The following is a 27,583-nucleotide window of genomic DNA, read 5'->3' as shown; positions in this document are numbered from 1 at the left end:
AATTAGGAGATTGGCCATCTCTGTACCAAAAAATGATTTTTGATACTTGATCATTAAATGCATGTGGTCCCCTAAATTGGTTTTAACATGAATATGATTTGAAGCATCTCTAGGCAATTCATGTAAAAATCTATCCGTTTATATAAATGAGCACTAGACTCTTCCCTTTCCTTCCCCCTTTCCCGCTCCCCAGAATCCCTGTCACCAGAAGTCACCGCTGACAGAACAGGGAGACCATGGCAGAAATCACGGATTTCAGCTTCCAGAAGGACTCTGACCTGAGCCCTTGACTTAGCACAACTGTCGCCAATGCTGAATACTTAGAGCCCATTTCAGCATGTTTGGCTGACTAATTTGTAAAATTGAAGTCATTGCTAAGGGCCTGTCACCCCTTTGCAAGGGTTCTCTCCTTAGTGACATACCACACGCAGAGCTAATCTTAAGTGCGCATCTCCTATTCGATATCACCACGGTCATCCATCCTTTGAAAGAGTCGACACTGCTGACCCACAGTCAATAATGGGGAATTCTCCCCCCAATCCCCTGAGATCAGTGGTGCATATTTGCAAGAAGGCAGGGATGAGACCGTGGAACAAAATGAAGATACCAGGAGAGGTCTGAGCCCAGAGCCTGGCACTCCCTGGCACTCCACATGCAGATTCTGGGGTCCCACCCAGACCTACGAGTCAGAATCTCAGGGTGGACTCCAGGGTCAGTATCTTAAGATGCTAGGTGGTTCTTGGGGTGCCTGGGTGGCTCAGTTGGTTAAGCGACTGCCTTCGGCTCAGGTCATGTCCTGGAGTCCTGGGATCGAGTCCCACATGAGGGTCCCAGCTCAGCGGGGAGCCTGCTTCTCCCTCTGACCTTCTCCCCTCTCATGCTGTTTCTCTCTCGCGCGCTCTCTAATACATAAATAACTAAGATGCTAGGTGGTTCTTCTGTGCCCTTCTGAGAACCACATCATAAACTCTTAGTACACAAGGACTGAATCTCTTTACTTCTCTTTTGAGCTCCCTTAAAAATATTTTATCTGAAAAGAACTGGAAAACGTAAGGTAAAAATCCCCCAAAACACCATTACTTCCCAAAATAAATGTTTATGTGTGTTACATATAATGTATACGTATATATTTGTGTATATGTCATTTATGTGTATATATATGATGTGTATATTTGTATATATATTATATATGTACAAAATACATGTGCACGTGTATGTGTGTATATGTACATATGTATATATGATATACATGTATGTGATAGATGTATAGATATGTAGATATGATAGATATGTATGTGTATATGTGATCTATGTTTATATTATATACATATGTGTATATGGTGTATGATATATGTATACATGCTACTTATATATTATATATGTATGTGTATACATATGTACGTATATATTACATGTGTACATGTATATGTGTATACACGTATGTGATATATGTGTATGTTAAATATGCACATATGTGTACGAATGTGTGTATATTATATATGTATGTGGATATGATATATGTGTATTGTGTGTATGGTACATACACATGTGTGTATGTGTACACGTGTATGTATGATATGTGTATATCGTGTGTACACATGGGTGCATGTGTGTATATTGGTATGTGTATATATAATATGTGTGTGTGTTTATATCTATATATTTAATATATAGATACCTATATGAAAGGGAAAGGCCTCCTGACCTCCAATCCCCACTCCACCCTCCAGAGGTAAGCACTATTCTTTGGCAGATATAGTTACACGTTCTTTTCCACACACATCTCCGCATTTCATTTTATTAAAATGGGATTGCATTATCCACAGTCACCTGCAACTTGTTCTTCTCATAGATTATGTCAAGGTCACATGATACAGCTCTACCTCACGCTCTTTAATGGCTGTACAATATCCCATCACACAAGTTCTAAACAATGCTTGATACCTGCTCTTAATCAGCTGACAGAAGAACAAAGGGGGTATGAGGGTGGAGGGGATAAGGCTGGCACTCACCTCCCCATCAAACAGTTCAATCTCTCCTCCTTCCACCAGGATGGTGACCCGCTTCTTGCATTTCACTGAAGGGTAGCTGCACCCTTCGTTCCCCACCAGGATCCGGAAGGTCCCAGGATTACTGTCACAGTAATCCTGGAGAAAGGGGGTGCCAGGAGAGAAATATTATCTCTGCTACCTCTCCCCAGATCAGAAGATGGATATCTCATCATCTCAGACCATTGGAGGATACATGTTAAAGGATGTTACCATTCCATGCACATGTGTGTGTGCGTGTGCGTGCATGTGTGACAGAGGGACAGAGAGAATGAAATTGAGAGAAAGGGAAAGAGAACGAGATGGGGGTGGGGAGAGAACAGACAGGTTTATCATCTTCAGCCATTACATATGAACCAGAATGCAAGCACGAGGAAGAGAAGGAGGGAGAGAGGGAGAGAGGGAAATGGCCTGTGGTATGCTTTGCTGAACATATCAGCCTAAAGGCCCCTACCTAGAACCTGCTAGTGCTTAGTCTTACCCAGCTAACTAGGACAGTTTGACCACATTGGCACTTTGTGGCTCTCAATTCTGATTGAATCCCTCTGGACTGCTGGCCCAGAAGTGTAACCAAAGGTCACTGGACACAGCTCCATGGTGCTGAGCTACCACCTCTGGTTGGGAATAGAGGATGAAGAAGTGCTGGTCCCTTGCTGGTCAGTTGCATAGAAAATTAAGGAAGGAGGGACACATTTCTAGCAAATATCTCCCCATGGTGACTATTGCTGTGGTATGACAGGAGAAAAAAAAGACACTCAGGAAAAGGTGTGAGCCTTGGTTCTGCCACTTATTAGATACATTGAGCAAGTCACTTACCTCTTTGACACCCCCCACACACACACACACACATGCACACACACAATCTGCCCCTCTAAAAGACAGAATCAGCCAATACTGGGATTAAGTTAAATGGGTCTGCGTTGAGTTAATGGGATTGTGGAGGGTAAATGAGGGAACAAAGATACAGGTGCTTTATACATGGTTCTTGTCATCAGCTGAGATTTGGCTAAAAAAGAGTCAAGTCGGGGTGTCTGGGTGGCTCAGTTGTTGGGCGTCTGCCTTCGGCTCAGGTCATGATCCCAGGGTCCTGGGATCGAGCCCCGCATCAGGCTCCCTGCTCGGCGGGAAGCCTGCTTCTCCCTCTCCCACTCCCCTGCTTGTGTTCCTGCTCTCGCTAACTCTCTCTCTGTGTCAAATAAATAAATAAAATCTTTAAAAAAAAAAAAAAAAAGAGTCAAGTCTTGATAAGGAAGAAGGGAGAAAAGGGAGGATCCAGGACAAAGTATCAGAAGGGACAAAAGGACTAGCTATGAAGGAAAACAAGCAACCCACAAAGAAGCACAATTTGAAAGGGACTCTAAAACTGGCCCACTTGGGAAAGCTTTGTCTGGGCAGGGGAAAAGCTGGGGAGCAGTAGATCTGGCCAGCTACTTCTCATGGCACTGAATTAGTCATGTTTTCTGGATGCTCATATTTGAAATTGGCTGGGTGGTTGAGTTCTAGGGCTGGTGTACCTCATCTTTTGCTACCAAGGTTGGGAGGCAGATAATCAAAAGACGGGCTGCCATATATAATCTGCAGCAAAGTTCCAGAGCAGAATACATGCCAGGTTCATAAGTGTCAGTAAAACCATGTCATGATGTACATGCCCTGTCTCCCCAATACACTGCATGCCTCTCTGGGGCCACACTGGGGCATGGGAGATAGAGGCTCGGTTAGTTGGTGTTATTGCTCACTCCCAGCATGCTCTGCGCACAGCGCCTCAGTGCTGCTGCCCGTTCCGACCCACTCCCAGCATGCTCTGTGCAAGCTGCTCGGCGCTACTGCTGGTTCCGCCCCACTCCCAGCATGCTCTGCGCACAGCTGCTCGGCGCTACTGCTGGTTCCGCCCCACTCCCAGCATGCTCTGCGCACAGCTGCTAGGCACTGCTGCCGTTCCGCCCACTCCCAGCATGCTCTGCAGACATGCATGCTCAGGCACCCTCACTGCCTGACTCATGGGGCCCCACAGGTCTGTCTCTGGGGCTGAGGCTCCTAGGGGTTTGTGGTCCTCCCTTTAGACCACGCCAAGCTCCTACCGCTCCTCCCGAGAATGGAGACAGAGAGGCCACATTTGTTTAAAGCTTCACAGTCAAGTTGTCTCATCCCTCATGAGAAAAGCACTCATACCTCCTTGCTTACTCACTTTGGTGTCAACCAGCAAGAGGAGCTTACAGGAGTCCACACGGTGGAGAGAGGGAGGTAAAGGGGCCGGTGCCCTCACTCACCAGCTAGGATTTCCTGGGCAATATGTCTTTTCTGTACCCCGCCCCCCTTCTGAACTGCACTAGGTTGGAAATGGAAATGGCGGACAATAGGATCATAGGGCAGGAAGCCGACTCCAGAGATTATTCCAACTGTCCTGTCCTGGGCCGCTCACCAGGGCACTAGCAGTGAGGGTGAGGGGGCTCAGTCTAGCCTGGGCTCCCCTTCCCACTGTGCGTCCTGACAGGCTGTGTCTGCCAAAAGGAACCGATGCGTTTTTCTAACTCCATGTGGGTGCTAACTTGGGCTGGTGGTTGCCTTGCCCCCACACCCATCCCAGTCAACAAAGGAGCTTCTGCCCTGTCCTCGTTAGTCTCCAGGTCAGCTGAAGGAAAACGGACCACTGCTCTGAGTTTCAGGCCCCTCTTTTATGGGCTGGAAAATTGCTGCAGTAGAAATCAGCCCCAGGACTCTTTCTACAGACAGAACAGCAGAATCTGACCCAGAAACCCCCAAAGGGCAGTCAGCAGCTCCCGGCCCCTCCGAGAGACAGACAGCACCCCCGCCCTCCCTCACTCTCACCTGCACCAGGACGTACTGGCACTCCCCGGGGAACAGGTATTTGAGCCCGTCGAAGGTGAGGTAGTGAGCCATGCCGATGGCAGAGCACGTGGCGTCACACACGTGGTCCGTGCAGTTCCACTTCCGGTCCCGACAGACGCTAGGAACAGTAATGGCCAGGATGACCAGCTGGGTACTGTGGTGTGGGGGGCTCTTCGGGGCATTGGGGAACGAGAGACAATGAAGGAACAGATTGCTGTGGGGTGCCACCCAACCCTCCAGGAAGCCTCTAGAAGTGAAGGACCTGTGGGGTGTGGATGTGGGAAGGCAGTTTGCAGTCATAAACGGTCACATTTTTAGAGCACAAGGCCAAGGAGGAGAGAGGGAAGCCATGCTGCTCTCCTGTTACAAGGGGAAAAGTGAAGCAAAGAAGCAAACAGGTCCCCCAAGGGGATCGGGCAGCCAGGGGAAGAAGCCCAGATGCTCTGAGGACCCCCTGCTATGAATTTGCTTGAAGTTCCGCCTCCCTGGAAGTTGCTGAGAATGGCCATGGCCATGGGATCTCTACAGAACAGAGACACTGAGGTTGAGAGCCCTCTGAGGTGAACGGGGAGAACTAGACACAACAGAAGGAAAGTTCTGAGCTGGGAAAACAGTGATCAACCATCAACTTCTGCCAGGAGAGGTTTTGGGTGTACATAGCTCTGTTTAAATCTACAGTTATTTGCTCACTGCCACAGCACACATCCCCCACCACCCTGTAACCAGAGCTGACATCAGGAAGCCCATTCTGTGCATCAGAGGTGGTAAGCTCAGACCTCAGGCCCGAGAGACAGCTAAGCCCCTTCCAGGTCCCAGCCCTTCCTGCTTCTGTCCACGTGGGCCTTCCCCTGAAGCTGCGCACAGCCCAGAAGTCATGGCATGATGAGTGAGCCAGTGAAGGGTGGCCACAGAGAAGAAAACCAGCCTCCCTCAGAAGGTCTTTTTTGAACCATGCCATTACAAGGACAGTTGCAGTATGCTTAGAGGACAGTATGAGTCCAGAGAGGGACCTTCCAAAGCCCATGCCTTTTGGCAGCTTGTTCACACATGCAATGACCCATATGGGCCAAGGTCCTTCTTGGAAACACTACTCTCCGGGAGAGTGTCTATGCAGGGTCAGCACAGGAGAGGACACAGATTCTCCCCCACTTTACAGATAGAGAAACAGAGGCACAGAGAAAAAGAAAAAGAATAACCATGTTCCCCCAGGGTGCTGGAGGCAAGTGCCAGAGGCCCTGTGGCTGTGTCGGTTCCCATGTCCCCACCCCTGCTCACCCCACCCCAATGGCTCGGTCCCCAGGCAAGCCTCTCCCAGGGGCTCACCAAGTGTTGCAGTCAATTTTCACGGTTTCTCCTGGGGCATACTCTCTGCCTTGGTGGAAGCAGGGACACCTTTCCAGCGCCACACACTTGTTCTCATGTCGGACCTAAGGGAAAGGAAGCCAAATGTCTTGGGGGCCATAGTGAGTGATCTAAAGCCCTGCTAGGAAGACAGCCTCGGCCACAGGCCAGGTCAGGGAACCCACACGCAGGCTGGGGCTCGGCAAACATGCGCATCCATCCACACGGACCTCCCCCCACCCTGTCGCCGCTCAGCTGGAGACACTCCAACCACCCTCTGCCCTCATACCCTGCTGGGACCGTTGTGGAGACTGGTAATCTGTGGCCAAAGCCCCTGGAATGTGCATATCTTAGACGCAGTAATTCCACACAGAGGATTTCTCCAAAGGAAATAGACTTAGGGACAAAGGTTAACGTAAAATCATTTATCATTGCAAAAAATGGAAACAACCAAGTGTTTGACAATAGGAAAATGATGAACTCCATTAAGGAATCGCCAGGTAACGGTGTGCTCTGGAGCTATTGGAAGGGCCCTCTGGAAGACTCTTAAATGCTGTGAGAGATACTGATGCTGTTCATTTTTCAAATAGGGAAAACTGTACATACATATGGTCCCAATTATAAAACTACATATATATATATATATGAAAACTATACACACACACACACATATATATATGTGTATGTCAAAAAAAGACTAGAAGGAAATACAGAAGTTCCATCCAAATCCAAATCCAAGCGATAGAGGAATAGGGGAATTTTATTTTCTTCTTCGGTTTTTAAAGTTTTCTTCCCAAATGTTCATCAATGAGCCTGTATTATGTTTACAACAGAAAAGATGGATGATATATTTAATAAAATTTAAATGCATTTAATGTGCTGGGGGTGAAGGCTGCCTACTGGCCTTAGACAGGGATGGACCAAAACCAGAGTCTGGGGGCTTGTTCAAGCCCGCAAGCCCGCTCCTCACCCAGTCCCCCGAGATTCTGACACCCTCCACGGGGGTATGCTCTGCTTCCCTGCCCTCCGCCCACAAAGAAAGCACTATGTGAGCATGTTATACTCTTCAGGTCTGTAGGGCCCAGGGGGACAAAAGAAGTAAGACCCACTGGCCCCAATGGGCTCCGGAAGAGCTGTCCAAACCCACTCTGACCCCAGCGTGTAGACATGCTTCTGTCCCAGCCCCAGGAGGCAGCCCTGGACATCTGCTCTGGCATGGCCTAATATAGGTGATTGAAAAGAACCCTGGGTCACCCTCAGGTGGAGGGACCATGACACTTTGGTGCCAGAGTTACCTAAGGGGTGAGAAGCTCCTGGTATGTCAGGATCCGTTTGCTCCAGTCACTACTCAGACAAGCCTGAGTTCCCAGGACTTGGAACCAGACAAAGTCCTGGGGACAGGGCAGTCTTGGCCTGAACAAAGGGCTTTTGTGTCAGGGACCAGAGGCTAAAGTAGTGTGTGTGTGTGTGTGTGTGTGTGTGTGTGTGTTTTGGGAAGGGATGGGAAGAATAGCCTCCATTGCTTAACCACCACCTTCACCCAACCCTAAGTCCTCAACACCTAAGTCAAGGGGGAGGGTTGGAGCACAGAGAATGAGGAAGAGGCAGGTCTGCCATGTCCCATTCTCAGAAGACAATGAGCTCAGGCGCCCAGTAGGGAAGATGGCAGCTTGGGAGGCACAGGGAGGGGGCGACCAATGTCTTTCTACCACAGCCTTCATAAGCTGTCACAATTAGGGGTCATTCCCACATATCCATCCCTCTCCCCCAGGCTTCATCTGCTCTGACTTAAGTCCAGGGCCTGCCACCTAGTGGCTACTCTAAGAATGACCGATGCATCTGCTGGGGAAGCTCAGTGAGCTCTCCAACACCCACACCTACCACCGATGGAGACCAGACAATAAGTCTCCTTATTGGAAACATTATGTGAGACAAAAGTGATGCACAGGGATGGATTCCAGGAGACAGAGCCCTGCTCACCTCACCTCATCTCACCTCAGCTCACCTCAGCTCACCTCAGCAGAACATGAGCTACCCCTTCTCCTTCGAGCAGGCTGAGTGGAGGCTCCCACACCTCCTGGTCTGCATGCTGGCTGTTTTTACCTCTCTCCAGGATATTCAGCCCGTTGACAAAAAGTCCTGCACACCCATGGCTCAGGTGGCCCTCCCCCGGCCCAGGGGTGAGTCCCAGCCCCCCTCCAGTGGACATAAACTTCAATCCCAGCTTGGTCATGAGATAATGCCACCACTGGGCAGCTCCCATTTCCTCCTCCTGCGCTCTCACTGACAAACCACATGGCTCCTCTCTGCCCTGACTCACTGATGGATTACAGTATTAAAATAGGACCTTGGTACTGGAGGAGGACTGCTATAGACAACAGGGGTGTGGAGTTCGTTCCACAAGTGACAGCTAGAGAGGGGACAAAGCATAACCTTAAAAGGAAAGAAGAGGGTTTCCAGGCCTCACCTCAGTCCTGGCTCCGACTTGGGAGAGAAGATCAAATAACACCAGCCCAGCCAAAAACACCCAGAGAGCCCTAAAGCATTAAAAAAAAAATCCCTGGAGATAGGAAAATAAAGGCACAACACAGGGGATGAACAGGATCTAGATGAGGACTGGGCGGACACGTAGGGTAAGCCAGGATAGCAGTCCCCAACTGGGAAACGTCGCTTGAACATCATGTTCAAAATGAAGAGAACCATCTCTGCCTAGTGTTTGTTCCTTTGGGACACCAGAAGAATAAGATAAAGTTAACAAATGCCCTTCCAAGGCTTTGGAAGAAAACAGGCAGAAATCGTTGTCACTATTCATCAACTTGGGACATCCTGACGAAGAATGGTTCATGCCAAGAACATGGTACTAGGTCTTGGACAGCTCCAAGAAAAATTATGAAGTAGAAAAAAACTGGTTTTGTTACTCTTCTGTGAAAAGGCCCCATCCCCGCCCCCCCCCCGCCAGCCCCCCTGCATGAACACCATACTGACCCATTCTCCAAAATCTTTTTTGCCTTCCAACTATCCTTTGTTCGTTCTCCCTATCCCATCAATACTTCCAGCTCAACGCAGCTGATTTCAACTAAATGTTTGTTAAGGAGGAAAGAATCTGATTCAATAATTCATACTAAGGGGTGAATGACTTCCTATGAGGATTTATAAGTCTGTAAGCTTTCTAAAACTCTTGTTAACCAAAATGAATTTATGCTCATTATATGTCAGTAAATCTGATTAGGTGACCAATCATATAAGGAGTCAGAGATATTTTTGAGAGAGAAAGGCTTTTGGGCCTTTTAAAATTACATCTCATAGGATTTACAGTGCCCACATGTGAGGCCCACCCTGGATGGGCCCCAGAGCCCCAAACTCCACATTTCAAAAAAGGAATGCCAAAGTCTTTTTACTCTTCATATTGGGTCAGTGAGAAAACCAGGCATCAAAGGACCAGAGAGATGAACATGTTTCCCAGCTGCCAAGGGCTTCCTCGTAGCAGCTGAACTAGGTACCAGCTAGGAAAGTGTCACTACTAGATTTCGGAGGGTAAGTGAGCGTCCCCCAAACAGGGGTGCCACACTTTCCAAGACCACCTCGCTGGAGGGAGGGAGGCAAATAGGGCTGAAGGAGCCCAGTCAGACTCAGGAAACCAGGATTTCCACTATAGAACTATGTAGCCTTGGTTCTGGTGGTTCTGGTTCCTGTCTTTCCTCAGACTCCCGTGTGATAGAAAGGGCAGAAATCATGAGTCCTTATGGCTTCTCACTTCCCCACTGGATACTGTTCCTGAAGAGAATTAACAGGGTGGCTGGAATGAGTGAGCTGGACAGTGGGTTGTGCTTTGCTGTCACCTCGTGGTGAAAGTGGGTAATAGTCTAACAAAGGCAAATTCACTCAATTTTTGAACTAAAGAAAAAGACAGAAATTTTTCTAATGCAACCCCCTTATTTGTTTGATCTTATGGGCCTCCGAATGTGGACACTGAGGTCTTAAAATTGCTCCCAGTGTGCTGATTTCCTATAGCATCTCTCCGTTCATAATATGATTCACAGTTTTCCTCCCCAAGCTTCTAACAGCAGTCATCAAAGTACCACTTATTAAGCAACTTCCATGGCCCGCCACTGTCACCACCAGTCCTCCCAACCGCCCTCCTAACCCAGTTTTACAGATGAGAAAAATCAGACTCAAAGATTTTAAATGACTTGCCACTCTGTTAAGTAAATGTCAGGAGCCAGGATTCACACCCGGAAGGACGGGACTCCAAGTCAGTGCCTTTTCCACGCAGCGTCTCCACCAACAGTTTATCAGGGAGGGTGGCACTGGCCACATATAGAAGGCATCCCTCTGACTTTGTTCCATGCAAAGAGACCTCTGCACCAGCGGAAGGAGCAGATGAAGTGGCCAGGAAACCCCATCTCTAAGCAGGTGCCAAGCCTGGCACAAACTGCAAAGAGGAGGGACCCCCAATCCATTCCCAACATTTTCAGACAGTTGCTGCTGGCCTTACAGTAGATGCTGAGTGATGCCTTGTACAGGGAGAGGCGGTCTTCAACCGAGAGCAGCACTGCTCAAAGCGTGGTCCCCGGCCAGTGCCGGTCTGTGATGATGTGAGTACGTAAAAGGAGTAGGTGCTGGGACAATCATACGGCAATTGGCCTGAGTAATACATCACATCTGACTCTAATAAAAATGGGGGCGGGGGGCTCATATTTTGTATGTCCTTGCTTTTTGTTTCCTTTTTTTCTGATCATTTGTTTCTATTGTATTTACAAAAGCATTGGTCCACGACAGATCGAAAATGTAAGAAAACACGCCCTTCACGGATCTCTCCTGTGGACAGGAGGAGGTCGGCAAAGCCTCTGAGACTGAGCCTTGGTTATTTACGAAAAGAATTAAAGCTATCCCTATGATTCTGTAAGCACTTTCACCTACAACCCCTTCGGGCCCGCTGCCAACGCGTGATGAAGACAGAACGAGAATTATGTGCCCATGTCACAGATAAGGCAACTGAGGCTCAGAAAAAGAACGAACGCTCACCCAAGGGTGAATGAAGCCTGAACAGAGAGCTCGGCCCCCTACCCTGTTCCTACTCAAGTGCTCTTTCTGCTCCCCTAGATCTGGCCCCTGCTCAAGTACACAGAATGAAGAATCCCCGACCTCTTCCCCCAAACCCTCGGTCCCGTGCCACATCCTCACACCTCTCCCTGGGGACAGGCCGCACAGAGAAACACCCCTGGGTAGGATGTCTACACCGCGGGCCCAAACAGCTCCTTTGTCTTTGCATTGCGGCCAGGAATACGTGTCTGGTGCAGTAGCCTGCACGCTGCGCACCTCATAAATCACGGACTTCTCTGCTCTGCTGAATCTGGCCTCAACGATTTGCACCTCCATCGGCATCCTAATGAACCAGTTGTGAAAAGAACCCAAGCTCTTACACTCTGACCTTTTGAGCTTAGAATCCCCTGCGGTTGAGGTTAGAGTCATCTCGTCGTATGACAGATACCTAAAGACTGTCCTCAGAGTGCACGCCAGGCGCTTTGGGAATGCCAGGGAGCTCCTGATGGTGTGCCCACATCCTATGCGTGAGGTCTCACTCTCCACTGGGGATTTGGGACCATGATGCAGCTGTTGTGGTTATTATCTAAGATGATCTGTTCTGTTTACTTCATTGGAAAAAAAAAAAAAAAAGGTTTATCTAAGAGTCTCTGATGCTGACATAATCCCCTGAGTGATGCCCCTTTTCTTGCCAGAGGCTTCTCTGATGTCTGGAGAATTTCTCCTCCGGGTACAGTGAAGGGACAGTCAAATAAGAGGCCCTCGGGGTAAAAAGAGCAATACAGAAGCTTCCTCTCCCCCATCCTATTTCTTGCCCCTAGCCAGCTCTGAGTCTGTCCTCCTCAGTTAGCCTCCTTGAATGGCCCCCTCCTGCAAAGGCACCAAACAAGACCTTCCAGGTGGGGGTGCTCCCAGGCCAATCTCTAGCTCCCCCATTAGAAAAGACAGTTCAGAATTGTCAGAGACTAAGGCAAAGGGGAAGACCCCAGGGAGAGTGAACAGCTAGTCTCTCTGTCTTGGAGGAGGGCTGGAGGGAAAGGAGATAAATCACGTGCCCTGCACACACCCCAACGCACAGCCTGCCTGAGGGCCGCCAGTGATGGGTCCCAGTTCCCTGTGCAGGATATTGGCAGCTCCCATGGCCTAGGACCCTGCCCCTCAAGCCAAGGCCTGGGCATCACTAACGCCCTGTACAGTCATATAGGAGAGCCATCCTGCCCCCTCCCGTTTTGGCCTCTACAACTCCTGCCCCAGCCCCACACTACTCATTTTGGGTACTGGGGAATCAGACTCAAGGAAAGCAAGAAGACATGATGCTTTTGAAAGAGAAAAACCCAGAAGTTACAACCTTCAGGGTGACAAGAATAACCTGTGTATGCAGTCGTCCCTCCCCCTCATCCACAGGGATACATTCCAACACGCCCAGTAGATGCTTAAAATCACAGATACGACCAAGCCCCATATATACTGTTTTTTTCCCTATACACCCATTCCTATGATAAAGTTTAATTTGTAAATCAAGCACGTAAGAGATTAACAGCAATAACTAAAAATAAAACAATTATAACACTATACCGTAAGAAAAGGGATATGGATGTGGTCTCTCTAAGTATCTTACTCTACCCGCTCACCCTTCTCCTTCTGGTGATGATGTGAGAGGATAAAATGCCTTCGTGATGAGGCGAAGTAAAAGGAATGGTGCAGACACTGGGACAAAGCTTTAGGCTACTTCAGGCACCTGCTTCTGGACCCTCGTTGACGGTGGGTAGCTTTCACTGCGGGCAGGGGGACGACTGTAATACATGTGTACAAAACTGGCCCACATGCAGGCTTGGGAGGGAGGTAAGGAGCCTGGGCCCCGTGCCAGCAGCCATCTAGAACCAGGTGGTAGAAACGCAGCATGCCTTGGACGATGCAAGGCATCCCGGGAACTGCTAGCCACAGGTTGTGTGTTAAGAGCTGGCCAGGACCTCGTGACTCACTTCACAGATGAGGAAAACCAGACTCGATGAGGGGAAGAGACTGGGGCTGGTCCTTGCTGGTGAAGTGGCAGCAACATCAACATCTTCTCTTGCAATAGAAAGTTCTACGCATATATGCAAATAATATGCAAATATATGTGCGCTGTCTCCTCTTCATAGGGGGAATGCAGCAGCCCTTGGGAAAATTCCAAGGGAAATACCTGTTTTCACGCGTAAGTATTTTCTGGAAATACTCGCTTTGCTTCCTGTGGCACCTCTGTGCACAAAGTTCCGGTGTTTTTGTCGGATTTCATCAGGATGGACTCCAGACACTTTCCCACCATCTCTCTTCCCAGCTGTGGTGGCTGAGTCAGCCACAGAAGACTGGAAGAAGTCCCCCACCCCTGCCCCCATCACCACCTCTGCCCCATTACCATTCTTGCTCAGCTCCTGTTTCTTCCTCTCTCTGCTCCCAAGCCACCTCCCCCCTGCTTAGCCCGCAGGTGGCTCCGGTGGCTTACCATCCCCGGGGGGCAGAGGCAGCCGGAGACGCAGCCTGTGCTCATGCACTGCAGGTCATAGTTCTGGCAAGTTTTGGCACACTCGAGCCCTTCAGCTCTCAGGTTATCAGTGGGGCACACCAACTTGACCATGGGGGGCCGGCAAGACAGGCTCCTTTTGCCTTGGAGGTAGAAGAAAGTAGAAGAGTCAATGCATCTCCCGTCCACACTGTCCTTGGTCCCCGCCCCCCCCCCACCAGAGCAGCCACTCACTTCCAGAGACCCAGCCGCCCACTCCCTGGGATCAGGTGCTCCAGCAGGCTTCGCCCTGAGCCAGGATCCCCCGGTGAGACTGGATGGCCGCCTCATCTACTCATCTGAGCCCCTGACCTTTGCCTACGTTGAAGGCATCCCTCCTGCCCTCTGCATCCCCATGTCAGCCCACTCCTCATTCCCCTTGAACCTACCGCAGCAGGTTGCATTAAATCAGGATGTACTGTGGAAATGTCCAGACCTAGGCTTTAAAGGACCTGTGTTTGGGTGCTAAAAAGGAACTTTTGTGGGCCCCAGCTGGACCATTCATAAAATGGTCACAACTAATTTAGCCACAAAATCTTTAATGGGGACTTTGCTTCCATGTCATCCTCTGCCCAGCCACTGGCCACTCCATTTCTTCTGTTTAAATTTGCTACACTCTGTCTCTACACTCCTCCCTGCCCTCTCCGCTTTGTCATCCTCCATCTGATCACCTCTAATGCTACCTTCTGATGTCCTATCTATTTTTTTTAAAGATTTTATTTATTTGACAGAGAAAGAGAGAAAGAGTTCACAAGCAGGGGGAGAGACAGAGGAAGAGGGAGAAGCAGACTTCCCGCTGAGCAGGGAGCCCCATGTGGGGTCCGATCCCAGGACCCTGGGATCATGACCCGAGCCGAAGGCAGACACTTAACTGACTGAGCCACCCAGGCGCCCCTCTGATGTACTATTTATTTTAATTATTTGTTGATTGCCCACCACCCCCACTAGAATACCAGAATATATGTTCCATGAAAGCAGGGGTTTTTTAAAGACTTTATTTATTTATTAAAGAGAGAGAGAGCACAAGCAGGAGGAGAGGCAGAGGCAGAGGGAGAAGCAGGCTCCCCGCTGAGCAGGGGACGTGGGGCTCGATCCCAGGACTCCGAGACCATGACCTGAGCCGAAGGCAGACACTTAACCGACTCAGCCACCCAGGCACCCTGAAAGCAGGGGCTTTGTCTCCTTTGTACATGGATGTATCCTATTTCCTGACAGTTGGTGGGTAACAATGACTGAATAAGTGATGACAGGAGGATTGCTACAGCACTTTCCTTTCAAAAACCCAGATGCACCTCACAGCATTTATATCTGACTATACAGAGCACTTACTATCTCCTGTGGACAAGTTCCAGCCTTACTTTTAAACAGAAACTTTTGTTAGGAAGCTGAAACCCTAAAAGATTAAGTGGACCTTCCAAATTGCACAAAATTCTAGGAGCTTCCTGACATAAATAAATAAATAAAGCATCTTCCAGGGACTATAGGCCAGAAAACAGCCAAGAGGGTGGTGACACAAGCAACCGTCGGAGAGGGGGACAGAAGGACTTAGTGACCCTCAGGTCCGCTGTGGACTGAATGTCCTGCCCCCTCAAAATTCACATGTTGACCCTAAAGGTAGTGGTGATAGGAAGCAAGCCCTTTGGGAAGTGATGGGGGCCCTGAGGGTAGAGCCCTCACAGATGGGATTCATGCCCTGATGAAGAGAGCCCACCGAGCTGCCCAGCCCCTCTTGCCCTATGAGGACACGAGAAGTCTGCAACCCTCACCGGGACCCTGCTAGCACCTTGACCTTGGACTTCCAGCCTCCACAACTGTGAGAAGTGCAAATACAGAAATACAGAAATCTGTATTTCTCACACTTAAACCACCTAGTCTGCGGTATTTTGCTATGGCAGCCTGAAAGAAAGAGACAAGGTTGCAAGTTCTGATTTCAACCTCTGAGCCACCCACGTGCTTGGGATCTTGCCCCAGCTCAAGGCTGAGAGATACTCCCCAAGCAGTCACACGGGGCATTCTGACTTCTCTCCCAGGGCAAACTGGAGAACACACAGAGCACACACCTGGGTCACTTGGAAAGATGGGGTCTTGAGGGAAGAGAAAGGCAGAGAGAGGTGGTCAAGCTGGAGGTTGAAAATAGCCCATGTATCTGTCTAAAATCATCCCTCCTCCTCTACTGGGATAGTCTTTTCTAAGCAAGTCTCCATCTGGAAGCCAATTAGTTCTCCCTGATCATAAACGTGAATATGGTCCCACCAGTGCCAGGCCAGCCCCTTCTCCCTTCTGTGCCTTGTCCTTAAACAGTGTAACAACTATTAGGACCTTCAAACTGAGAACAAAGGGTCCAAGATCCCTGCATTCAAATCCATCTTAAAAGCTTTCTAAACAGGTGTCCTTGTCATTAAAGACCTAAATGTGAGACCTGAAACCATAAAAATTCTAGAAGAGAGCACAGGCAGTAGTCTCTCTGACATCGGCTGTGGCAACTTTTTTCTAGTTAGGTCTCCCGAGGCAAGAGAAACAAAAGTTAAAATGACCTATTGGGACTACATCAAGATAAAAAGCTTCTGCACAGTGCAGGAAACAATCAACAAAACTAAAAGGCAACCTACTGGAATGGGAGAAGATATTTGCAAATGACATATCTGATGAAGGGTTAGTATCCAAAATATATAAAGAACTTACACAACTCAACACCCAAGAAACAAATAATCTAATTAAAATATGGGCAGAAGGCATGAACAGACATTTCTCCAAAGAAGACATCCAGATGGCCAACACACACATGAAAAGATGCTCAACATCACTCATCATCAGGGAAATGCAAATCAAAACTACAATGAGATATCACCTCACATCTGTCAGAATGGCTAAAATGAACAACACAAGAAACAACAAGTGTTGGTGAGGATGCAGAAAAAGGGGAACCCTCTTGCACTGTTGGTGGGAATGCAAACTGGTGCAGCCACTCTGGAAAACAGTGTGGAGGTGCCTCAAAAAAATTAAAAATAGAATTACCAATAATTCCAATAATTCCACTACTTGGTATTTACCCAATGAAGATAAAAACACTACTTCAGAAAGATGCATGTACCCCTATATTTACTGTAGCATTATTTACAGTAACCCCCCTATGGAAGCAGCCCAAGTATCCATCGACAGATGAATGGATAAAGATGTGGTATATATATATATATACAATGGAATATTATCCAGTCATAAAAAGAATGAAATCTGGCCATTTGCAACAACATGGATGGAGCTAGAGAGTATAATGTTAAGCAAAATCAGTCAGAGAAAGACAAATACCATATGATTTCATTCATATGTGGAATTTAAGAAACAAAACAAAGTAGCAAAGGGGAAGAAGAGAGAGAGAGATAGAAACTAAGAAACAGACTCAACTCTAGAGAACAAACCTCTGGTTACCAGAGTGGAGGTGGGTGGGGACCCGGGGGGGAAGTAGGGGATGAGGATTAAAGAGTGCACTTATCATGATGAATAAAAATCAATTAGATAGATGATAGATCGATAGATGATAGATAGATAGATAGATAGATAGATAGATAGATAGATAGATAGATAGATATCCTTGTCAGAATGTCCCTGGGTAAAAAGAAGCCAAGGAAGGAGGGTGGTCTTCACTACAATCAAGGCGACCAACTTACAGCTGCTCACTAGGTTAAGGTCACCGTGGGCAAAACGGAAGTCCCACTGAGTCCATCTTGCAGATAACTGAATCTTTTCCCCTAAAATCCTCCTTGCCTCAAAAATTTGGATATACACATGCAAAGGCACATCAAGGCCTGATAGTCACACAAAACAACATTGTATCAGTCCCCACACGCGCCCGAACGCATGTGCACATGGACATGGGCCAGAGCAGCTCAGCGGGGAGGTGGGGAGCCCTTCCGGGGGCAGTACTCACTGCGGTGAGACAGGGGACTGCTGAGCACGGTGTTGGGCAGCAGGCTGCCTGGGGCTCCGCTCGTGGTGCAGTGCATGAAGCCATCCTCACAGTAACTGCAGAGGGGAAGGTCAGAGGCCAGCTTTGCAAGAGCAGCGACCCTGGAACCCTGGCCGGCTCCTTCTCCTCGCCTCCCGCTCACCCTCTGCCCCCTCCAACTTGGGCAGTCTCATAACGCGTCGGAAATGCAGCCTGCTGAGGCTCCCAGTGTCCTCCATGTTACCAAACCTAATGGAATGTCTGTCTTCAGTTCTTTCCTTACTTGATCCCTTTCCACATGATTCATCACTGTGACTATTCTGTTCTTCTAGGAAAAGAAAAAATCTCCTTGTTTTCTCCTACCTTCCCGGTTGCTCCTTCAGTCTCACCACCCCCTGCTGGCTCCTCCCTCAGCTCTCTCTTCTCACCCTGTGCGGTCATCCACACCCTCAGCTTCTATGACAGAGATGACTCGCACATTCACATCAGCAGCTGGGGTCTCCCCCTTGAACCTGAGATCCATACATGCAAGCACTTACATGATCGCCATCTTGGTGTCTCAAAGACTTCAAACCCAGTATGTCCACAACTGACCTCATGATCCCCTGCACCAAAACCAGTCCTCCTCCAGGGCTCCGATTCATTGAATGATACCACCATCCATCCAGTGTCACAAACCAGCAAATGAGGGGTCAGCCCTAACACTGCCTTATTCCCACCCCCGTGTCTGGCCATCACCCAGCCCTTGGACTTGTCTCCAAAATATCTCCGGCACTCATACCCACTTCTTGAGCCACTGCCACCTCTCACCTGGACAAGGCAAAAACATCCTGATGGATGTCCCTGCATCTATGCTTGCCTCTCTCCAAAACACACTTCTCTTGGCAGCCCGAGTATCTTTCCAAAACCTAAAGCTGATTACATCACATCCCTGCTCAGATTCCTTTAGTAGATTCTACTCAGGAAGCCTGAGGATAGAGACCAAATCCCTAAGATGACCTCCCAGGCCCCATGCCCTCAGACCCCTGCTTACCCTTCCTCTAGCCCATGTCAAGCGTTCGTAGACCACGCACTTCTGTTCCTCCCATCCTTGTGCCTTTGCATGTATTGGAGTTATTATTTGGCTAACATCTCTCTCTCTGTCACTGGACTATAAGATCTAAGAGGGTAGAAGCCATGACTGGTCTTGCCCATTATCTCCTCAGCAGCTGGCATAGGCTTTGCATAAAGTATTCAATATATTTTTTATATTATTTTCTTCCTCTCCTCCAATCCCAATCCCCTCCCCTCACATGCACAGCTATTTTTATGATATCTGGTCTCCTAAATGGCCCCCAGTGATCCCCACATCCTGGTGTTCACACTCTGTGTCATCTCCGTTGCACCAAGGTTGGTCGATGTGACCAACAGGACGTGGCAACAGTGACATACCACATGTCGCCTAAGATTAGGGGATGAAAGACTGCAGTTTCTGTCTTGGTGCTCTCTCTTGGATTACTCACTCTGGAGAAACTAGTTCACGAGCCGCCCGGTGGAGAGGTCCACAGGGCAAAAGCTGTGCGAATGAGCTGGGAATGGGCCCTCCAGCGCCAGTCAAGTCTCCAGACGACTCCAGCCTTATGCGCCAACTCGAGCCAAGCCGCCCAACCAAGCTGCTCCCAGAGTCCTGACCCTTAGAAACTGGGTGAGATTATACACGTTCGTTGCTTTAAGCTGCTACATTTGGAGTTAATTGTTTCATGCAGCAATAAATAAAGAAAACGAATGCAATCTTATTCTGTTCAATGTATATCTGCCCGAGTATATTCTTATAAAATATGTGTTTATTTTGCATGCATATAGTTTAATTTATGTAAGCAGTATTATCTTATATATCACACTGTTTGGCTGTTTTCTTTAGCACATGTGTTTAAGATTCAACCCTGCCGGGGCACCTGGGTGGCTCCGTTGGTTAAACATCTGACTCTTGATTTCGGCTCAGGTCATGCTCTCAGGGTCATGAGATCAAGCTCCGTGTCAGGCTCTGCACTGAGCGTGGAGCCTGCTTAAGATTATCTCTCTTCCTCTGCCCTTCCCCTGCTCTCTCTCTCTCTTAAGAAAAAAAAAAAAAAAAGATTCAATCCTGCTAATACATACCTACTTGCCAGGAGCCTTCCGAGGTTGCACAACCGTCTACAGTGTGCATCCACTACATTTTAAGGACGTACCCTCCCAGGGATGGACAGAGATTATCACCTGCTCCTTGCCACCGCAAACAAAGCTGTGATTAACATCTTCATACACGTGCTCTTAAGAGCCCATGTGAGGATTTCTTTAGTATATATGCCCAAGAATGGAACTGTGGGACTATCAAGTGTGGATATCTAATTTGCATAAACTGTGCCAACTGCTCTCCTGGGGGCAACTGACCTTGCACTTGAAAGGAGCAAGGCACTTTCCAGATTAAAGGAGGCGGGGGGCTGGAGAGGGGAGAGGTAGGCAGGAGTCTAAGTGCATGGGACCTGGGAGGCCATCTTAGGGATTTGGTCTCTATCCTGAGGACTCCTGAAGGGAAGCTATTAAGAATTCCAAGCAGGGGTGTGACATCATCAGATTTTGGTTTTGGAAAGATACTGGGTTATCTGAAAAGTGTATGTCCCACCAGCAGCAGATCGAAGGCCCCTTTTCCACAGCCCTGCCAACACTTGCCATTATACAGATTTCAAAATTTTCCACTCTAATAGATATGAGGTAACACTAATTGTTTTAATTTGTATTTCTCTGGCTGTAATGATTTTGAACATTTTTAATGTGAATGTTGTTCAATCAATTTTTAATTGAATGAGCAAGAGAATCAGCCCTTCCCTCTCTGGGCACATACAGAAACTGTGCCTTCTGGTTTTTAACTAACACCTGATTTAAAGATATCCTCCCCCAAATGTCACGGTCTGTCATTTAGATGTGACCCAAAAGCTTACTTTTGGGGCTCAGCGGCAGGCCTGCTTCTCTCTCTCCCTCCCTCCCCACTCATGCTCTCTCTCTCTCACTCTCTCTCTCAAATAAATAAATCTTTTTTAAAAAGCTTAATTTTATTTTTAGAAAGAAGAAAAGAAAAACCTTGCAGATAAGTTTATAATCAACTCCTGTCCCAGACCTTGGCTTGCAAGAGAGCAAGCCCTCTACTGTGAAGCCTGTTTGATGACCAACCAAATGGCCTGAAGACACTCACTAGCCACAGGTGTTTGCACTCCCTACCACCTGTTGTGGGCATCCCCAGCATGTGCCCTGCGGGGCTCACTCTGCAGTATATCGTCTAAAGAGTAAAAATAAAGAGCCACAAACAGGCCCTGAGTTCCCACTGGCTCCCACTCTCCAGGAAGTCCAGTTTTCTAAATGAAGTGGAGAGACAGGATGGCCACCGGCTTTCAGCCCTGGTGCCTGAAGGACAGACCGGGAAGAGGAGGTTTCCACATCAAGGAGCGGTCACTGATGTGCAGATCCTGAAGAGAGCCTGAAGCCAGGGCTATTCACTCGGCCTGCTGCACCTCATCTCCCACCTTCCTGGTGCCTCCGATGTGGTAAAATGACCAGGGGCACTTGCTGCCCTCCAAGTCACCCCAGCCTCCTACCCTCTGGCTGCTTTCCTCACCACGCTACCGCAACATGGGGGCCACCGTGACCTTCTGTCACCAAATTCAACAGCCTACTCTCCATGTAACATGAAGAGTTCAAGAGTCCCTGGGTTCTATCACTCGCTAGATGATTTGGGAAAGCGATAATCTCTCTAAGCCTCAAATTCTTTACTAAAAAAGCAATGCTTCCTCCTAACAGCGTTGTTTTAAGGTCCCAGAGAGAAACACCCTAAAAATCATAGCCGGACAACTGCAGTAAAACGACCACTGGGCGAAGGCCCAGCACTCAAACCAACAGATGTTATTACTCCCCTGTGCCCTTCCCCCCCACAATATGGCTCTGCCCTAGTTATGCCTTTCTGCTGGCCTTTTTCCTTTGGCCTCTCTCATGGGGTCCTTGTTCTCCTCCCCTGGCCCTCTGAACATCCCCCCCAAGCTCTGAACTCCGTCCCCTTTCCTGCTCCTCGGCCCATGCCCTCCGCGAGCCTTGCTACTCCCGTGGCTATATCCCCCTACCGCCACACAGATCTTGTCCAGCCTCACATTCCACCCAAATACCCATCATTCCAGTGACGCCATTCACTCACCAATATGCCCTCTTGGTAACTTAATCATCTGGGCCAAGACCAAACGCATTATCTTCCCTCTACCAATGAGGAAACCCCTTGCTCTTCTCGTCCTCCCTTCCTGTTCAGAGCCCCGGGGCCATCTTCAGCAAACCCCATCCCCCCAGCACAGGCCCCCAGTCTGTTTACTTCCCAAGGTCTCTGGTGTCTGTCCCCTCACTCCATTTCCACCACTGGTATTGGCCCAGGGCCTTAGCACCTTTTGACCAGACTGTGTCAACTCCTTCCCACAACTGATCTCCCTGCCTTCATGCCTCACGCAGCTTCCAGAATGCTTTGATGCTTGGTGTCTGCTCTCTGTTCAACACCTCTGAGGTCCTCACTGCCTACTGCTCAAGTCCTCACCCTGCCTTTCAAAGACCCTCAACATCCCTCCAAGCTTCTCTTCCCTTCATGCAACACATGTTCTGACAGAGGACTTACCTTGGGGATGGGTGAGGACTCTCTGTGTGTTTTAGTTCCTGGGCATGGGCCCACCCCACGCCCACTGCTAGAATCCTCCCCACACCCAAAGCTACCTCTTACACTGAGTCTTCTCCAGTTGGAAGCAAACTGCCCTTTTCTGAATGAGTAGAGATTTTTTTATGTCTACGAAATGGCGAGTCTACCAAACATAATAGTTCTTTCATCTCAGGAAACATTGATCGTACCTATCTTCTGCCAGAAGTGTGTCAGGTGCTGGGGATCGGGGCCTGAGATATGGTCTCTACTCTTGGGAGGTCACAGTCCAGACGGGAGATAGAATACACTGTGCTGAAATCCAAGTCCAGTGACAACCACTGTTGTACTCTAAGTGTGAACAACACACTTTGGGCACAAGAGGTTGGGAAAGGCTGCAAATTTATCTCACTACATGAAGAGGAAAAGCTTCACACCAAATGCAATGTCCAGACCTTGTTTGGACTTTGATTTGAACACACCAATTATATATAAGAAGACATTTTGAGATGGTCAGGGAAAAGTGAACATGTTTGGAGTATTAGGTGTTATCAGGAATTACTGTTAATGCTTAGCTTAATAATGATATTACGGTTACATTTGGTTTTTTTTAAGTGCTTATCTGTTAGAAATACAGACTGAAACATTTTCAGATGAAATGACATAATAGCTGAGATTTTCTTTATCCCAGCCAAAAAGGGGAGGTGGGGATACATAAAATAAGATTGGCAAAGTGCTGATCATCACTGAAGCTGGGGATGGATGCCTTAGGGCTCCTCACACTATTCTCTCTCCTTTTATGACAAATATTCCAGGATCAAGACATTTTAATTGGTCTCCCTAGTAGACTGTCAGCTTCCTTGGGGCCCACACTGTGTCTTGTTCACCTTTGGATCACCAGCCTCTAGGCCAGCACCCAGGGCAGAGCACATGCCAAGGAAGTGTTTGCCCAACAAACGCTGCGTTACCAGTTTCTCCTGTGACCGTGATGGCCCTGCTGGAACTGACTGTGACCGAGGCCCCCGGCAAAGGGCCGCAAGAAGCACGTGCGGTGGGAGCTATTTCTCAGGGCAGTGCACAAAGCAGGTCGGGATAGCAAAGCTGCCGTGGTCTCTTTTCCTCTGCCTGAGAACACTGCCAGGAGGCTGGAGGGAGGGACACGGAGCCTCCATTTACTGTTCTCAAAAGGGGAAACTGAGGCCTAGTGCAGGTAAATGGGAGTTGGCAATGAAGCCGAAGGAGTCTTACCGGCAGCCTGTTCCAGGTCTCCGAGAGGTAAGGAAGTCATCCGAGCTGGGTGAAGTCCCAGCTTTGCTTCTGACTTGCTGTGTGACTCTGGACAAGTCCCTTCCCTTCCTGGGCCTCAGTTTCCCATTCAGGAAGTGAAGGACCTGGAGGACCATTTCCCTTCCGAGCTCTGCCACTCCTGGGGTCCACAGTCCCGCTGCTCACACTTACCACATGGTGTGATGGTTCGAGAAGATGTCTTCGGGCTGAAAGATCTCGCCATCATAGTAGCAGGGGCACTGGGCCTTGGGCACACAGTCTCCTCTCTCATCCAGGTACAGCCCTGGGGGGCAGAAGCAGCCTTCCAAGCAGACCTCGTCGCAGTCCTCATCCGGGTAAGAAAGGGAGCGGCAGGTCATGTTGCAGGGGGTCCCACACTGCAGGTACACCTGGCCCTGTGGGCAGCTCAGCGCTGGGAGAGAGGGGAGGGGAGGAAGGCCTCAGTGGAAGCATGGAAACATGCAGATGCCAAGGACTGGGGTTCTGGGACTTGGGGTGCCACCCCTTGCAGCTGGGACCCCAATTATATCTATACGGTCACCACCTTCCTTTCCCACTCTGAGCAAAACCACATTTTCAGGCTGGCAAATGTCTCTGATAATAACACGGTTTCCCCTCTGCTGAACCCGAGGGCTCCAGCCTTAGCAGTCTCTGAATCCTTGAAGCCTGGGACGTATAGAAATCGGGGGGATGTTGATACTGTGAATATTAAGAAGAACTGAGAGCGGCAGGCAAGGGCATTTCTCCCCGGATGCTGACCTACCCTGCTCTTCACACAGCTTTTATGCCTTTTACGCCTCTCATTGAGCTAGATCTCATGGCCCCCTTCCTCCAGGGAAGAAAACTCAATGTAAGCTGAGTGACTTGTCAAGATCATGCCTCCCAGGCAGAAGCAGAGGCAGGATTTGAACCCAGTTCTCCCTGACCCAAAAGCTCATGCTCTTCACCATTATGCTCTAAAAGGGAAACTGCCCCTAAGGAGCCATGCTTTGGAAGACAGCCACAAAGAGCAGGGCCGCTCTTGAACCCGCCCCAGCAAAGCAGGCCGCATGCCTCCCCACTGCCCTCACTCTCCCTGGCCTCCCACAGAGAGATAGAATAGCGTCCAAGATCCAAGAGGACGTGGGGCCAAGCAGCAACCCAGGGAAATAGATGGGCTCTGTTTCCCAAATTCCTGGGTCTGAGCCCCAGTTCTGCTATTAGTTACTGCATGACCTTGAGCAGTTTCCTAGCTGGAAGAGACTCATACCCACCTGGCTTGTGGTGAAGGCTGAGTGAGCTAACAAGGTCCTTGGTACATGGTTACTGCTACTTTATCACTACGATGACTGGGGAAACACAGCCCGGGCTCTGCAGGCTCCAGAAGGGAGGGACATTCCAGAGAAAGGCCTAGGCCTAAGGAGCCCTGGCACTCCTGGGTTCTGGCCAACACGTGTACTCCCGGGAGCACCCCAGTGGTGAAATTCTTTACTGCAGGGTGCGGGAAAATGCCCATTCCCATTGCTCAACTGCTGTGTCCAGGAAATGAGAGCCTCACTCTGAGGACACTCCTCCTGAGACCACTGGAATCCTTTCCTCTCTCTTAGAATCCATTTCTACAGTAGGAACCCACAGGCAGCATGTGTCACGGAAGCTGTAAAAGGAAGACCAGGCTACAGACCCTGGACACGGGGATGGGAGCATCTGGGGAGCCCCTGCAGCCTCCGCTTCCTGCAACCGCTCAGGGTTTGGTGTTTGAGGGTAGCTGAGAAGGGAGGGGGCTCTGTCGCCATATTAGACATGGATTTTTCTCTGAACTAGTGGAGAGGCTGGGTCTGTGGATGAATATTTAGAGCACGGTGGGTGGGTTAAGATGGTGCGTGTTGGGTCGTAAGAATGCAACTTGCTTTCAATCCATCGAACCTCTGACAATAAGGTCACATTTCGCCCATTAAGGAGCAGTTGGAGCTGAGAGCTTGTTTCCTCTGACAGACTGTCCCCGGAGCTGGCTTAGAGCCCTGTGAAATTTCTCCTTTGGCCTTCCTCCCCAGAAGAAGCAATGCATACCTCAGCTTAACAGACCTTTACTGTGCACCCACTGTGTACCAGGGGCTGTGCGAGGCTCACGGATGCAGAAATGGTCAGACTTGGTCCCTGCCTGCAAGGAGCCCATGCTCGTGTCAAGTCACAAGACAAACAGAAATGTGTGTGCTTCTCCCAGAGCTCCTCCCAGCATCCCACAGAGTAGCTACGTGATCAGTCCTTGCTCCCTGAGCGTCCCCAGTTGGTGTGGGCTCTTCTTAAGGATGAAGTTCGTGGTTTAGGGAGCTCTGTTCGTTTTTCAGGAGGAAAATGCCCATCCTCCTTAGGTTCAGGCCTCCAGGGCCCTCTGGCCAACCTTTTCTCTGGTTCACCTCCACATAAGCCCATAGATACAGAAAACTCCTTCCCACCCCCTACCCCCACATTTTATGCCTCCCTAACCACATCTCAGCCTGTTCCCTCCTGTTCTGTTCTCCATGAAGGTGAAGGATGGTGGCTCTTTCGAGATTACAGAATATGTCAGTAAGCCCTCAGCATCTGGGACAACGTCCTAAATTAGGAAATCCTTCAGATGCTGTAGCACACTGGTAATACAGAATTTCTAATGTTGGTGGACAACCAAACCATGATATGGCAGACAACCGTATTCACGAACAGCATGCCATTTACTCCTCATTACTCCTCATTACTCTGCCCAGTTTCTAAACAGCAAGCCCCAATGAGGAAACTACGGTGTGGAGGGCGAGATGAAGAGTTCAAGGCCGCAGAGCAGGGAAGTCACAGGCCCGTTCCAGGGAGGCCTCAGACTCCGCTCCTCCAGCTGCTGGCCACGACTCTGTGGCGTCCTGAGCCCAGAGGGTCAGGGAGGCACAAGCACATGCCTGCATACACATGGTTCCTTTGGTCCTCACTTCTGCCTCTGCTCCTCTTTTTATGACCTTGCTTAGACTCCAAACATGAGTTGGCGCTCATTAGGCCCCAACACTTCTAGACATTCTAGAGCCCCCTACCTAAGCTTTTCTTCAAATACATGATATGATGTAGGACCTTCCATTTCTCATAGCTCCTATTTTCCTGCTTCTGCCAAGACCATGGACATTTTTATCTCCAAGCACATCCACTTCACCCTAAAAATCAGAATATTCATGACACCTCATCCTCTCAGACTATCCCCCCTCATCTCCACGCATCACTACTACTATCCCACCGTGGAACAGCTCTTTTCTGCCAAGATGGTGCCTTTTTAAAGCCTGGTCAAGTACACCACCTCCAGAAAGCCTTCCTTGGTTGCCCCTGCCTTAATCTAAGTGTCCTTTTATTCAGTGTGACAGTCACCTAGTAGGGAAGCAGTTAAAAATGGAAGAAGGTTCTGGCTCTACACCGCTGGCATTGCCTGACCCTGCTGGGCCACCCAGCACGTGTTCCCAGAGCAGCACCACCAACAACAAAGTGAACACAATCTAGCCGCTCAAGGGACCAGAATGTGGAGCAGATACCAGCTCTGGTGGCAGAAATCTAACATGGCAGAGTGAGACTCCAAAGTCAGCTGGGGACAATGATGTCATTCAACTTTACACAACTTTATCAGAGATTTGGGCCAGGAGTCCACTGATGGTTTGCCTGGAGTTATAAGGAAGGATTGGTACGTGCATTCCCCCCGCCCCCCACTGCCTTCATGAGACCCTCTGGGGTGCAGATAATGTCCCCTGGGATCTGTGCACCCACTCTACTCCTCAACCTGGCCATACATGTATTGAACACTAGGTGGCAGCAGCCACCGGAAATTTCTGCTTGGCAAGGACTCCCAGGTTCTGGACCTCGAGGTAGGGGGGATGCAC

The 27,583-nt window shown here is 49.2% G+C and overlaps 1 protein-coding gene across 1 annotated transcript in view; it reads right to left on the bottom strand.

The window, feature by feature from the left end:
• Positions 1-27,583, bottom strand: part of VWF (von Willebrand factor) — a 124,228-nt gene that overhangs the window by 45,142 nt on the left and 51,503 nt on the right. Inside the window, exons 16-21 of the mRNA XM_044915225.1 lie at positions 23,895-24,135; positions 17,744-17,838; positions 13,762-13,922; positions 6,219-6,322; positions 4,875-5,013; positions 2,013-2,147 (exon numbers count right to left, since the gene is read on the bottom strand). Coding sequence (XP_044771160.1) covers positions 2,013-2,147; positions 4,875-5,013; positions 6,219-6,322; positions 13,762-13,922; positions 17,744-17,838; positions 23,895-24,135 — 875 coding nt within the window. The remainder of the gene's footprint in view (positions 1-2,012; positions 2,148-4,874; positions 5,014-6,218; positions 6,323-13,761; positions 13,923-17,743; positions 17,839-23,894; positions 24,136-27,583) is intronic.

The sequence above is a fragment of the Neomonachus schauinslandi genome, chromosome 5 (genome assembly GCF_002201575.2).
Source record: "Neomonachus schauinslandi chromosome 5, ASM220157v2, whole genome shotgun sequence".
In the NCBI taxonomy this organism is placed as follows: domain Eukaryota; kingdom Metazoa; phylum Chordata; class Mammalia; order Carnivora; family Phocidae; genus Neomonachus; species Neomonachus schauinslandi.
This window is presented reverse-complemented; position numbering and strand designations above follow the sequence as displayed.